At 47.0% G+C, this 14,250-nt stretch overlaps 1 protein-coding gene across 2 annotated transcripts in view; it reads right to left on the reverse strand.

Moving 5' to 3' along the window:
* MYL4 (myosin light chain 4) overlaps positions 1-14,250 on the reverse strand; it is a 28,593-nt gene that overhangs the window by 9,035 nt on the left and 5,308 nt on the right. For both annotated transcript variants that reach the window (XM_039250650.1, XM_039250651.1), the window contains exon 2: positions 2,819-2,969. In XM_039250650.1, coding sequence (XP_039106581.1) covers positions 2,819-2,969 — 151 coding nt within the window. The remainder of the gene's footprint in view (positions 1-2,818; positions 2,970-14,250) is intronic.

Raw genomic sequence — 14,250 nt, forward strand, 5'->3', positions numbered from 1 at the left:
ACCCTCTGTCTCCCTCTTCCACTGGCGATACACATCCTTCTATCACGCCTTCCTTTCCCTCACCCCATTCCACCCCCACCTCTCCCTCGTAGGCACTGGGACAGCGAAACTAGTTTAGGTGGGTCCTCGATGTTTCATGACCTGTGGTCCTGCCTCTAGATATCCCCGGGTGGGGGGCCCCTTGAGGCCAGGGTTCCCTTGGAGCAGGCATTTTTGTTACTGTTCACAGAAATGCCTGGCGCCGGGTAGGGCCTCAAAGACTATGTGTTGAGGAAACGAATAAATTTTGGATTCGCCCCCACAACTCATGATAATCCAATGCTGAGTACAGAAGAGGCAGGTGGGAAGCTCTGAAAATGAATGGTAATGAACAAGCATGAGTCATCATTGTAATTTGGAATTTTGTGTGTTACTTCCTCGTCCTTCCCTAGCACCACCCTCCCCACCAGCGATGGTAACCACTCCTGGCACATCTTCTAGGATGGTCATTTCTAGTCCTAACTCTGCCACCTATGCTGTGGCCCCTCTCTGCCCCCCACAGGTTGACCTCTATTAATGGGGACTTCCGGGGGTGACTGGAAGGAGTTAGGAGAGTGAGGAGGAGTTACACTGGGTTGGGAAGGAAACTGGCAGTGGCCAGAAATGGGCTTTGCTGAAGGTGGGGTTGGTCAGGAAGGTAAAGGAACCCCTAAAATAGGGTAAAGGATGCTTCGCATGAACTCTCTGAGGAAATGGTGCATCATAATGTGTTAAGCCCCAGGAGTAATTGTGCAAGAGAAATTAGTATGAAAACATAAAATCAGTATAAATGGTCGTAACCACACATATTGAGCTTAAGTTTACTTTTGTTCTATCTTTGAGTGGAGTCTTCTAAGCAAAGGAACTGGATAAGTACAATAAAAGGAGAAACAGTCCTCATGAAGCATACGTAAATTCTTTTTTCACTTTAAAGCAATTTCAACAACCCTAATGATTGGAAGCTCCAGACATAGGAAAGAGGACTGCAACCAGGGGTGAGAAACTGGGGGAGGTGGGTAGATGGAAAGAAGCAAAAGGCCAAAGAGAAGGCTCTGATCAGAGGTCACTAGGCAACTGCCATCCAGATGCCAGGGACCAGACTGTCCTACAGAGTAGCGCATCATCAGAACAAAGCAGATATAAAAGCATCCTGGGTGCCTGGGTGGCTCGAGTCAGTTGAGCGTCCACTCAGGTCATGATCCCAGGGTCATGGGATTGAGTCCCTGTCAGACTGTAAGCTGAATGTGGAGCCTGCTTGAGATTCTCTCTCTCTCTCTCTCTCTCTCCCCCTCTGCCTTTCCGCCGCTCACACTTGTGTGGTTGCTCTCTGTCTCTCTCTCTCAAAAATGAAAAATAAAGTCATCATCCTTGTTTGTCTCTTTCTTTAAAAAATTGTTTTTTAAAGAAATAAAAGCATTCTGATGGGGGTGGGAGTAGTCAGCTTTCCTTGCTAGGCTCTGCCCATAGTGGGAGTCGTGTATGACCCAGGAACTTTCAAGGTCTTACACTATTGCCCCCATGTGGACCATAACCAAGCCCAGGGATGTGCAACTGCCTCCATCTCTTGGCCAATCCAGTTCTGCTTGACTCCTGACCCTTGTAGTGATTACCATAGATCGACCCCAGGTCCTTGGCACAACTGCAAGGTGTCAGGGGGCTGTGGGTGCTGGGAGGAACACTGAAGCGGCCAGGGAGGGTCATCCAAATTAGAGCCCAGAGCTTGTTTCCCTGCCTGCTTATCACAGAACCCAGTCCTGAGCTCTTATTTTGATCTAATTCCTCGCCACCCCCAGCCTTGCACTGGTGGATATCCCCAGGGGCCCACCACTCCCAACCTGTTATTAATAGCTCTTCATACCAGTAGCACTTGACCTCTTACATTCTGGTGCCAAGGCTCAGAACTGCTCCACTCTCCAGAGGCCTCTGACCCCTCCTTCCTCGGCCCATCCCCTCCCAGACCCATTCCTTCAGCAGCTGGACCTGATAGCTGGGAGGCCTAAAGTGACTGAGTCAGCAGGCAGGGCCTACACCAGCTCCAGGGAGAGGAACCTTCTGGTGTGAGAGGGAGCAGGGAAGGCAAAGAGGGGAGAGGGCCAGGGCACCAGAAGAAACCAGGCTCCCTTCTCTCACCAGGTTAGAGGGAAGGTCTCAGCCTGCGATGGGCCAGTTCACTGCTCACTCCAGCCAGGAGCCCAGACTGAGGCCACAGAGGGAGGGAACCACCTGGGGAGGGGAGGGGAGGGGAGGGGAGAGGGAACCAGCCTCCTCTCACCTTATCTAGAGCTTCTCCTACCCCACGACCCACCCACTGCAAGGGTCTTACAGGCAAAGCCTTTCCCAGACCCCCTGCTCCCTCACTGTTTAAATCACTTCCTCCAAGATGCACTGGCAGTTAGCATTACGTGTCTCTTCTCCAGAAGGACACTGTACTACCTCTGAGGAAAGGGCCAGTCTCTTTTTCTTTGCTATGGTGGCTCCCACAGTGCCTTAAAATTTAAGGCTGAATGGTTGGTTGGTTGCTTGCTTGCTTGCTTGCTTGTACCTCCCTGCCATTCTAACTGTGCTGGGTAAATTAGGGGTGACAGAGCAGAAACCCATTCCTGAGGGGAAAGGCCTACAACCCCAAGTACCCCCACCAGCTCCGACACCAGCTCCCCCGCCCTGTGCACTGTGTTGTGGGGCATGGACACCACAGCCCTCACCCCAGTCCCACCTCCAGGAAGTAGATCTCCAAGGTCCAGGACAGCCAGGATCCTGAATTTCATCCCCTCCTTCTTCCCAGTGGCGGAGGCTCACTCACCTTGACACTCTTGGGGTCAAAGGCAGGTTCCTTGGGGGGTTCTGGAGCTGGGGCAGGAGCAGGGGCTGGGGCAGCCTTGGCTGCTTCCTTCTTAGGCTCAGGCTTCTTGGGAGGCATGTTGTCCTGTTGGGATCTTCGGTGGAGGTGGGAGGTGGGAAGGAATCAAGAGATGTGGCGCCTGGGAGATGAGACAGGAGACTGGGCCGCCTCCCTCCCCTTTTATCCTGGGCAGGAGCCCCCACAGAGGGGCTGGGTGAGAGCAAGAGCATCTGTTCTGACTATAAAAGGAAGAAACACCAGCAGGGTACAGCTGACAACTGTGTATTGTCACCAGGTTTGGGGCAATGAGCCCCCCACCCCCACCTCACACTCCTCCTGGCCTCCACCTCTGGGACAGGCTGAACCCTTCCTGCCAATCGGTGGAAACCCAGAGGGGCCAGGGAAACAGACCCTCTCAAAAATGCCAGAGTCCAGCCAGAGAGATGAGCTGACTTGAGCAGTTGATAACCCTCACACAAAGCCCAGGGGAGGGTGAGGCTTTTTTTAGCCCCTCCTGAGCAGAGGCAGCCCACTGCACATTCCTTTTAAGCCAGGCTCCTTTAAGCTGAGAGCCACTCTGGGGCCTCGGCTCTGCCTCCGGCCTGGAGCCCTGAAGCAACAGCTGGTCCAGTCAACCCACACTGTCCCCACACCCTCCCTCTCCACGGGGTAAAGCCCTCCATCCTCCAGAGCAGGCAACCTAGGAGCTCCATCGGACTCAAGTCCCTGGGTTTATCTCCTCCTTCCCCACCAACCTCAATCATTCATTCAACAAGTACTGAGCACTGAACTTGTGCCTGGGGGGTCTCAGGTGAGAGGCAGGGAGGTGTGGCTGAAAGTCAATGAGGCTGGAGGTCAGAAAACTAACTCACTCTGTGCCCCTGGACTCTGTGTGTATGCATGTGCAGGTGTGTGTGTGTGTGTGTGTGTGTGGTACTTACTGTATACCAGGCAGTTAAGTGCTTTCATATAAAACCTCATTTCATCTTTGCCACAACCCTATAAAATAGATATTATTATTACTCCTCTTTTGCACTTGAGGAGATTGAAACTAAAAGTGGTCGGGTAATTAGCGTCACTCAGCTAATTAGCTATGACCTGGATTACAGCCCAGGTATGTCTGATTCTAAAGTTTATGCTTAAATCATTGATAGCACAATCCAATTTATGGGGCAGGTGTGCACAGATACGTCCATGTCCATCAGAAAGCTCAGGATGGTTACACACTAAACTGTTAGAAAGAAATACTCCTGGAAACTGGGGGGGGGGGGGGGGGAGAAGGGAGCAGGACAGCAATTTGTAGTTTTGTACTGTTTTCACTAACTGTATAGTGGAAATTTTTACAATGAGCATGTACTGTTTTTGTAAAAAACGCTGGAAGTCTATAAAGTGTTCAGAAAACATCAACAAAAGCTTATCCACCACACAGAATTGGTTTCAGCTGAACTTTAAGACTACAGTTCAGAGGGTAAGGAGAGGGCAAGCTGAGAGAAGCAGAAAAGTCCAGTTTCCTCGCCTTTAACACAGGGTTGCAGACTCCGCCACGCCGGCTCTCTGCCAGCTCCCCGCCAGCTCCTAGGGTTGCAAGTCCAGGAGCCAGCAGCGCCCACCGGCCCATTCTCCAGGCTCCCCGAGCCCACGCTCCATTTCCCAGATCTTTCCTAACTGAAAGGGCCCTTAAAGTTGGTCTTAGCCTACCTGGTTTTGTAAGTGAGGAGTCTAATGCCCAGAGAGACCTTTAGGCAGCCTCCAGACATCCAGCTATTTATAGGCACAGCTGAGCCAGTTAATTCTGGCCCCCAGTGTGTGGAGCTTACTCTACTCCACCGCTCCCGTAGCCTAGGTGTGCTCTCGCCACTGGCAAGCAGGGAAGCCTTTAAAGGAAACTGAGGCAGGAAAAGGGGCCAGGACTTGCCCGAAGGGGAACTAGAGCAGGATGCAAACCCTAGGCCAGTACTGGTCCTGGCTGGGACAGCAAACAGCTACTCGCTCTTTCACCTCACCCTACCCCTTTTCTGCCTCACCTTCTTCCTTTGACTTTGTGTTACCTGCTTCCCAGTGCCTCTGCTTGCACCTTTCCTTTTCCCTGTCTGTCCCTTCCCTGACATCCTCATTCCCCACGGGGCTGGGAGCCCAGGTGGTTGGTGAGGAGGAAGGAGGAGAGCGGAAGCCCTGCCTCTCCCCTCCTCTACTCCCACTGCATCCCCTTCCTGGACCAGGGGTGCTGCAGGTTTGCGAAGACACACAGGCCAGGGCTTGGTGGAAGGCTGCAAGCCAGAAGCACGAAGATCCAGACACTAGCCCTGGCCTGGCCAGCCACTCCCCCAATCTGGGCCTCAGCTTGCTTATCTCTAAAATGAGAGATAATCAGGAGCTCTCAAACAGTGCTCAACAGACACCCAGGTCTTCCTTAACTTCTTCTGGCTGTAAGGGACACAGAGAGGCCAGGTTCGCAGCTCTCCCTGCCATTTGAGCCAGCATTACTCCTGAGTTTTATGTACTGGGGCCCCAGGATCATTTTCTAAAAAAGTATTCTGTGGTTTAAGAGTCTAAAAATAACGGCTGATTGGGATGCTCTCAGACGTCCCCTTCCCGCTAAGAAACAAGTTATTCTCACCATTCTAATAAGAAGTTTGATCCTCAAAAGAGTTGGCGGCGGGGTGGGGGTGGGGGCGCCTGGGTGGATCTGTCAGTTGTGTCAGACTTGATTTCAGCTCGGGTCATGATCTCACTGTTCGTGGGTTAGAGCCCCACATTGGGCAGTGCAGAGCCTGCTTGGGATTCTCTCTCCCTCTTTCCTTTAATTTCATTTATCTTTTTCTTTTTTCATTTTTTTTACATTCATTTATTTTGACAGACACAGTGAGACAGAACACAAGGTAGGGAGGGGCAGAGAGCAAAGGAGACACTGAATCTGAAGCAGCCTCCAGGCTCTGAGCAGGCTTTCAGCAGAGAGCCCAACATGGGGCTTGAACCTACCAACTATGAGATCATGACCTGAGCTGAAGTCAGATGCTCAATCGACTGAGCTACTCAGGTGCCCTTTCTTTTTCTTTTTCTTTTCTTTTCTTTTCTTTTCTTTTCTTTTCTTTTCTTTTCTTTTCTTTTCTTTTCTTTTCTTTTCTTCCTCCCTCCCTCCCTCCCTCCCTCTCTCTCTCTCTCTCTCTTTCTTTCTTTCTTTCTTTCCTTCTTTCTTTTAATTCTAAGGAGAAGCAAAATATCCAGTCTGCTTGGGAACAGAGCTATGAGCTTAGAAAGCTGGGAAAACCAAATGGGGCTCGCTGAGCACTTGCCAACACGGAAAGGGTATGTGTGGGCTTTAGAGGCAGGCAGACAAGCATAGGGCTGAATCCCCGTTTTGCATTTCCTAATCTTGGGCTCAGTTCCCTAAGGACCTTCCACAGTAAACATTTCCTTCTCAAGCTGTTGTGAGATCTGCGTGAAACATCGTAAGCAAGCCTCACAAACCATCCCTGGAACCCTGGAAACACTCCTGGCTGTGAATTTCATTTTGCTTTCCCAGGCAGATGAAGCTAGACAAATGTTCAGGTTTCACAGGCTTCCCAGAAGGAATTCTAGGAGGGGGGACCACAGGGAGGAGGGACAGGTAAGGTGGCAGTGGCTGCTGGGATTATAAGGTGTAGGTTTAGGAATGAGGAAGAGGTGGAAAGGAATGGGGGCGGGGGGAGGATGGCAGCTGGGTAGCCACAGTGTGACATATTTTGTGGCTCCAAAAGCATGTAGCAAGTCCCCTGGGCCAGGAGGCCTGCGTGTCAGCCACACTCAGATGAGGTGCCAGCCTGCCTGAAACCGTAGGCCACAAGTGCCCCAGCAGGGGAGGAGACACTCCTCAAACCAGTTTCTGATTCTTTAAGCAACGCCAGCTTAAAAAGTGTCTGGCATTTCAGCAGCAGCTAGAGGAGAATGTGGTTTTCCAGGAAGAGCCATGCATCAAGAATCAAGACACCGGAGGCTGGCCTTGGTATTACCACAGCTCACGATGCCCACGGTTCACAAGTGCCTGTTACTGGAGTCAGAGAGTTCACTTTCATGGTCCTCATTCTGCTTCACAGTCGCTGACTCTTACCGCCCTGTCCATCTAGAGTATCCTGCACAGGATCTGTGACAGCCTCCCCCTCCAATAAATGTGGACCAATCAGAGCAAAGAGAAGAGAGAAGGAAAGCAGAGGCGGGGTGTGAAGAACTGAGTGTGGCAGGGGTCCTGGCAACCTAACCAGTACCTCTGGGAGGCACCGAATGGTTCCTGAGCCAGAGCTGCCCCAGCGCCCTCATATGCTTTCACCGGAAGGACGTCAGACTCAGTAGATGGAAAACGCAGGACAGAATTTCATACCAACCCATTTATACCCCACGTCAAATTCGGAGACAGATGCACAGAGAACTGTCATCAGCCCTCCTTTAGTCTGGGCTTACGCATGCTCACTCGCCCTTCTCCCCTCCCCTCTAGCCACGCAGGGCCTGTGTCCTGTCCTGAAAAAGATCCACCAGAGTCTCCTGCCTGGGATCAAATGCTGCTGACAGTAGGCCTGGCTCTTAATGCCTTGTCCTAGTCACCCTCCCTCCTCTCTTCTGGCCAACGCATAAGCTAGACATCATGGGGCAATGCCAACACTAATCTGTCCCCATACAGGGCACTGGGTGAATCAGCAGAGGGTAAGAGGGACCACTCAGGAGCCAGACTGCCTGGGTTAGAGTGCTGACTTAGTTAAGCAAGCTAGTTAACTTCTTTATGTTTCAGTTTTCCCATCTGCAAAATGGGGCAGCCAACATAACCTCAGAGGGTTAAACGAGTTAACACGGGTGACATCCTTAGAACAGTGTCTAACACAGAGCAAGTGCCCACAATCCTTGAGCTTGCGTCCTGATTGAAATACTGGGGATGCGGCTCCCTCTCTCAAGGTCAATAACAGAAGAATTATACAGAGAAAACACCAAGAAATGAAAAGAACTATGAGAAGCCCCTTAGATGAAGGAGGTGATGTGTGTGTGTGTGTGTGTGTGTGTGTGTGTGTGTGTCAGAGAGATGTAGCCGAGCATGGCTGTGGGATGACCAGGAAAAAAACAAAATAGGAGCTTTGGGGTTCTGATCTCTCTTTCCCACCACTACTGCCTTTGAACATAGTGATGCCCCATCTCCTGTATGACTCAACCCTGTGATCCAGGTGTTGGTTACAGTAACATCAGGACACTGAAGATGCACGGTGCTTGGAAAGAGCTGATTAAAAAAACCAAAACAAAACAGGTAAGAGGCAACTGAACTTTGGACAGTTGTTTTCTCCCTCATCCCCTAAACTCATAGGGCAGATGAATTACAATTTAAAAAGTGTCTTTCTTGGGGTGCCTGGTGGCTCAGTCAGTTAAATGTCTGACTTCAGCTCAGGCCATGATCTCATGGTCCGTAGGTTCTAGCCCTGTGTCAAGCTCTGTGCTTACAGCTCAGAGCCTGGAGACTGCTTCAGATTCTGTGTGTGTATCTCTCTCTGTGTCCCTCCTCTGCTCACGCTCTCTCTCAAAAATAAATAAACATTAAAAAAGTTTTTTTGAAAGTGTCTCCCCATCCCAAGGCTGCTTCACTCTGCCCTGGGGGCGGGGGGAGGCTGTTCTCAGTATTAGGGCTCATTTACCTCCAACACTTACCCCCTCCCTAAGCTCGATGGCAGTGGCATGCACTGTCGGACAGAGCAACCTATGTTCCAAAATAACAAGGCAGGTGAGGACCACAACTAATTCAAAAGGACACAACCTACTTGATTACAGATTGTACCTTAAGTAGAAATATGACAACAGGCCAAGATTTTAAAAGAAGCTTAGTACATCCTACTCTTGATTTTGGCTCAGGTCATGATCCCAGGGTTGTGAGATCGAGTCCCGCATTGGGCTCCACACTGAGCATGGAGCCTGCTTGAGATTCTCTTCCCCCCTCTGCCCCTCTCCCCAGCTTTCTCTCTCCCTTAAAAATAAACAAGCAAACAAATAAGTAAATAAATAAAAGGAGCTTAGTAAATATGCTAAAAGAGATAAAGGGAAATATTACCCCTATGATACAGGACAAGAAAACATAAAGAAGAACCAAACAGAAATATCAGATATGAAAAGTATAATAGTTGAAATAAGAAAAAAAAGCTTTCATAAAATAAGCAACATATTAGGTATAGAAAATTAATAATTAAAATAGAACACACAATAGATTTGAAAAGTAGCATAACGGACACAGCTAGAAAACATTAGGAAATTGAAGGGCAAAATAAAGAATATCTTACAGGAGATAAAGAGAAAGATGAGGCCCCTGGGTGGGTCAGTCAGTTAAGTGTCTGACTTCAGCTCAGGTCATGATCTCATGGTTTGTGAGTCTGAGCCCCTCACTGGGCTCTGCATTGACAGCTCAGAGCCTGGAGCCTGCTTCAGATTCTAGGTCTCCCTCTCTCTCTGCCCCTCCCCCACTTGTACTCTGTCTCTGTCTCTCTCTTTCAAAAATAAACATAAAAAAAAAAAAAAGAAAGGCAAAGAAATAGAAAAGCTAGGGAATACATGGGATAGAGGTCGAAGTGCTTTGTGGCTTAAAAGGGCAATCAAGCTGAGTAGAGAGCTGACAGAAATCCCACCAGTTCAGGAGGGACATGAGTAAGAAGGTTCTCTGTAGCATGACTTACAGTGGCAGAAGGTGGAAGCAAGGTGAGTCTCCATCACTGAGACAATGCCATGCCCATTAGAAGCAAAAGATTAGATGTATACCCAGAAGAAACACAGTGATGAGTAAGAAGCTGAACAAGATATAAGCCACAATGACACTTCCATAAATTTAAAATATCTGCATATAATCTCACTGATGCCACACTGCATATGAACATGCTACAACTCAAGCTCCAAGGAAAGAAAACTCTTATGTGCAACTTAGGTAGGTACAAGATTTTCTGCTAAAATTGAAGCCTCTCACAGTGCAAATTAATACACACTTGTCTAACATAAACATGCAGATTTTAATCAACAGCTTTATATAAACTAGCTGCAAAAATGGCAAGAAAAGTTTAACTGTTTTGTTGATATTAATAAATTCAGAATTCCTTTTCAATTTATGCAATGTCTTCTTGAATTTCATGTTAATAATATGGACTTTAGGGGCACCTGGTGGCTCAGTCCGTTGAGCATCCTGACTTTGACTCAGGTCATGATCTCATGGTCTATGAGTTCTAGCCCTGCGTCGGGCTCTGTGCTGACAGCCCAGAGCCTGGAGCCTGTTTCAGATTCTGTGTCTCCCTTTCTCTCTGTCCCTCCCCCACTCGTACTCTATCTCTCTCTCCAAAAAATGAATGTTAAAAAAAATTAAATAAATAAAGTAAATAAAATAATATGGACTTGACACAAGAGTTAGTGAATTAACTTAACTTGGACCTACTTTTGATACTGATATGCTTTTGCTTCAAAGTCAAATCAATTCTGGGGTGCCTGGGTGGCTCAGTCGGTTAGGTGTCCAACTTTGGCTCAAGTTATGATCTTACGGTTCGTGGGTTCGAGCCCCGCATCGGGCTCTGTGCTGACAGCTAGCTCAGAGCCTGGAGCCTGTTTCAGATTCTGTGTCTCCCTCTCTCTCTGACCTTCCCCTGCTCATGCTGTCTCTCTCTCAGAAATAAATAAAACATTTAAAAAAAAATTTTTAGGGGCGCCTGGGTGGCTTAGTCGGTTAAGCGTCCGACTTTCGCTTGGGTCATGATCTCGCGGTTCGTGGGTTCGAGCCCCGCGTCGGGCTCTGTGCTGACTGCCAGCTCAGAGCCTGGAGCCTGTTTCAGAGTCTGTCACTCCCTCTCTCTCTGACCCTCCCCTGCTCACGCTGTCTCTCTCTCTCCCTCTCCTAGAAATAAATAAAAATTAAAAAAAAAAATTTAAAAATAAAAAAAAATTTTTTTTAAGTCAAATCAATTCTTTTAAAATAGATGAAGCTATTTTGTCCATTTTGGAGGCAAAAATTAAAGGAAAATGATTTTTTTGGTACTTGATTCAGGTATTGGAAAATTTTAAATTATGCTTGGAACAACTTAGTATGTGAATCTACTTTTTCAACTGTTAAGTTACAAAATCTAAATACAGATCAAGTATTTCTGATGAAAATTTAACATCCAAACCGAGATATACTGTAAGAAAAAACACACTGGGTTTTGAAGACTTAGTACCAAAAAAAAAAAAAGAATGTAATGCAGCTTATCAATAATTTTTATATTGTTTACATATTAAAATAACATTTTGGCTCTACTGGGTGGAATAAGATATATTATTAAATTTTATTAAGTACATGCATACTAGGAGCATTACCTGTTATTCAAGAACACAGACAAACAAAAAATACACATTAAAAATATCTGAGGGTTGGGGCTCCTGGGTGGCTCAGTCAGTTAAGCATCCAGCTCTTGATCTGGCTCAGGTCACTATCTCACGTTCATGAGATTGAGCCCCGTGTAGGGTTCCCCGCTGAGCATGGAGCCTGCTTGGGATTCTCTCTCTCCCTCTCTCTCTCTGCCTCTATCATACCCTCTTCCTTTCTCTCTCTCTCTCTCTCTCTCTCTCAAAATAAACATTAAAAAACTTAAAAATATTTGAGGGTTGCTTATGGTGAGTGTTGTTTGGATGGGATGGAGCAGTGAGATAAAAGGGAGTAAATAAAAAAATTAAACAAGAGAGGCCTTGCATGGACCACTGATGAAAGAAGGCTACAAATTAAGGAGAATGATTAACCCAATCCCCTGTATCTAAGGTTCCTTGTGACCACAGAAGAAGGAAAAAAGCAATGAAAAACTGAAGTCTCCGTGACCTTTAAAACCCAGAACACCAAAGGTAAAGGTGAGAAGGAATGGAAGGATCTAAAAGCACAATTTCAAAGACTGTGATAGCACTGGTTCTCATCCCATCCAACTTCATTTCTTTGGCTGTTTAGTGTAGGTGGAGAAGGCTACACATTTGGCCTAATCACTTAGAGTCCATCTAAATGGTTGAAGCTAATTTCTGTGATCAGGGCAATGCCGCCTCGTGCTGTATCTGTGAGCTCAGCTGTGGGAGGAGGACGTTGGGAGGGGCCCCAACAACAGGTGGGTTAGAGTCTGAGACTCTAAAGCAGAGGGCAGGACAGCTGGTGTCTGGCAAAGTGATTTATAGTTGAAAAGCAACAGGGGGCAAGTCAGAAACCTCACAATCCTCATCAGTCATCCAAACAGCATTCCCTCCCGCCGTCGCCCCGCCCCGCCCTGACAACCTGTCAGCTGCAAGAGGTGCAGATAGAAGGGGGTGACTTGCCCAAGGTCACACTATGAGTCATGGCAGACCTGACTAGAACCATGGACACTACTATAAGGCAACGGTGAGAGCTGGTAGAGCTGATAGGGATTCCCTTATGAAGAGCCCTGGCCCCCAAGTGAGGAAGGGAGCAAGAAAGCACCAATGACAGGTGGCCTGTCCCCCACAGTATGGATGGCTCCTAGCAAGGAAAAAGAGACTCTACCCCTTAGCAAGCACTTTTTCTCAACATTTGGTGACGTGTTTCTAAACATGATTCTCTTTTCTTGGTTTCCCTTTCCACCGACTTCTTCTTTTACTTCTTAAATTCTGACTTCCTCCCTAGCATTCCACCAATGACTTTTCTGTGGCTAAATCTAGTGGTCTTGTCTCTGGGCCTTCTCTGTTGTACTTATCATACCAAAGTTCTGTCACTGACCCTCATCTCCTGTATCTCCATTATCCAGTTTACTCTCATTCATTCATTCATTCAACTAACACCCATTAAACACCTACAGTATGCCCTTACTGTTACTAAAATTAGTAAGAGGCCATCCCTGCCCCCAAGGAGCTTCCTGTCTGGTGTGGAGGATGCAGATATATAAATAGTTTTAATGTAATGATAAATACTCATACAGAGGTTTTAGAAGATGTTACATAACCAAAATAGAATGCATTTAGTTCTACCTGGAAAATCTCTATCTCCAGTCTCAATTTCTTTCCTAAATTGTTCAAGCTTCATATATTCAATTAAAATTTGGATATTTCTCACCCGAGGCACTTCAAACTCAATATATTTCAAACCTAGCTCATCACCTACCTTCCAAATCATGTATTTGTGACACATAAAACAAGCAAACAGCAAGAACAGGGTCTATTTGAGAAAACTATAGAAGAGACTCAAGACTGGGACAGAATCAAGTCTGTGTTTAATTCATTGCTATGCAATTTATTCAGAGAAAAATTAAAGTTTGCCTAGAAGCTAAAAAGGGGAGAAACAAAGAATCTATTATTTGGTGAATGTCTTCTCCAGATAATAGCAATATGTTTTATCTAGCAATCAGGTATATATGCCCCTTCTGAGGAAAAGGAGATAATAGCCACTGGGATCATTCAATTCATTCTTCTGGTGTGACTATACTCAATAAGCAGCCTTCTGGTTGGAATCTGAATGTCCTTAAAAAATGGAATTGGATAAGAATATTTCCCACTGTAAATGAGTAACTTGTAACTATTTTCATTTTCCGTCTTTTTTCAGATTCAGCTGATGAGAGAGAAAAAAGCAAGTTGAGGGCAAAAACTTGAGCTGACATCCTGCAACCCCCGCCCCTTAAGTGGCAACCCCCTGCCTTAAGGTGAAATATATATATAGGCACTAGTAACCGCCTAAGAACAAAGGCAGGGGGGAAACAAATGGTTAACTGATAAAGATCAGTCATGTAGGACATGAAACTCCACTATAGTTTGTAACAGTCTTTAATGATTTACAAGAAAAACACAATCTCAATAATAGACTGCCAGGAATCTATAGACTCAACTTCCTGGAGACCTAGCTTCACCTTCACCTCCATAGGCTAGAAAACCCTATATAATCAGTCACTCTTCACAATCACAATGCAGTTCTTTCTGCCCATGGGTCCTGTCCCCGTGCTGTAATAAAAACACCTTTTTGCACCATAAAATGTCTCAAGAATTCTTTCTTGACCACTGGGTTCGCAGACCCTGCATCATAACATCTAGGATACAAGAATAATGGAAATTTAGAATTGCCTAGACTCCCTAGCAGCCTCGTTGCTGTGCTCCTGGCCCCTACTGTCTCTCTCCTCCAATTCACATAATCCTCAGCTGTTAGCATAATCTTTCTCAAATTCCATTCTCCTGAAGTCACTGCCTAGCTCAATCACCACCAGCAGCTCCCTAGGTCTATTTTACCAACCTAAAGTCATCAGTTTGGAACCCAGAGCTTATCAACTGTGCAATACACCACCATTTCAACCAAGTTTAAATGGCCTCCACTCCAGGAAAGCTAATTTGCTTACCATTTTTCTGCTTTCCTGTGCTTTTGAAGTCTGTCTAGCCCTCCCTGCCATAGGCCCGTGTAGGCCATCTCAGAG

This window comes from Hyaena hyaena, unplaced genomic scaffold (assembly GCF_003009895.1).
Source record: "Hyaena hyaena isolate Hyena2069 unplaced genomic scaffold, ASM300989v1 scaffold_378, whole genome shotgun sequence".
Taxonomy (NCBI): domain Eukaryota; kingdom Metazoa; phylum Chordata; class Mammalia; order Carnivora; family Hyaenidae; genus Hyaena; species Hyaena hyaena.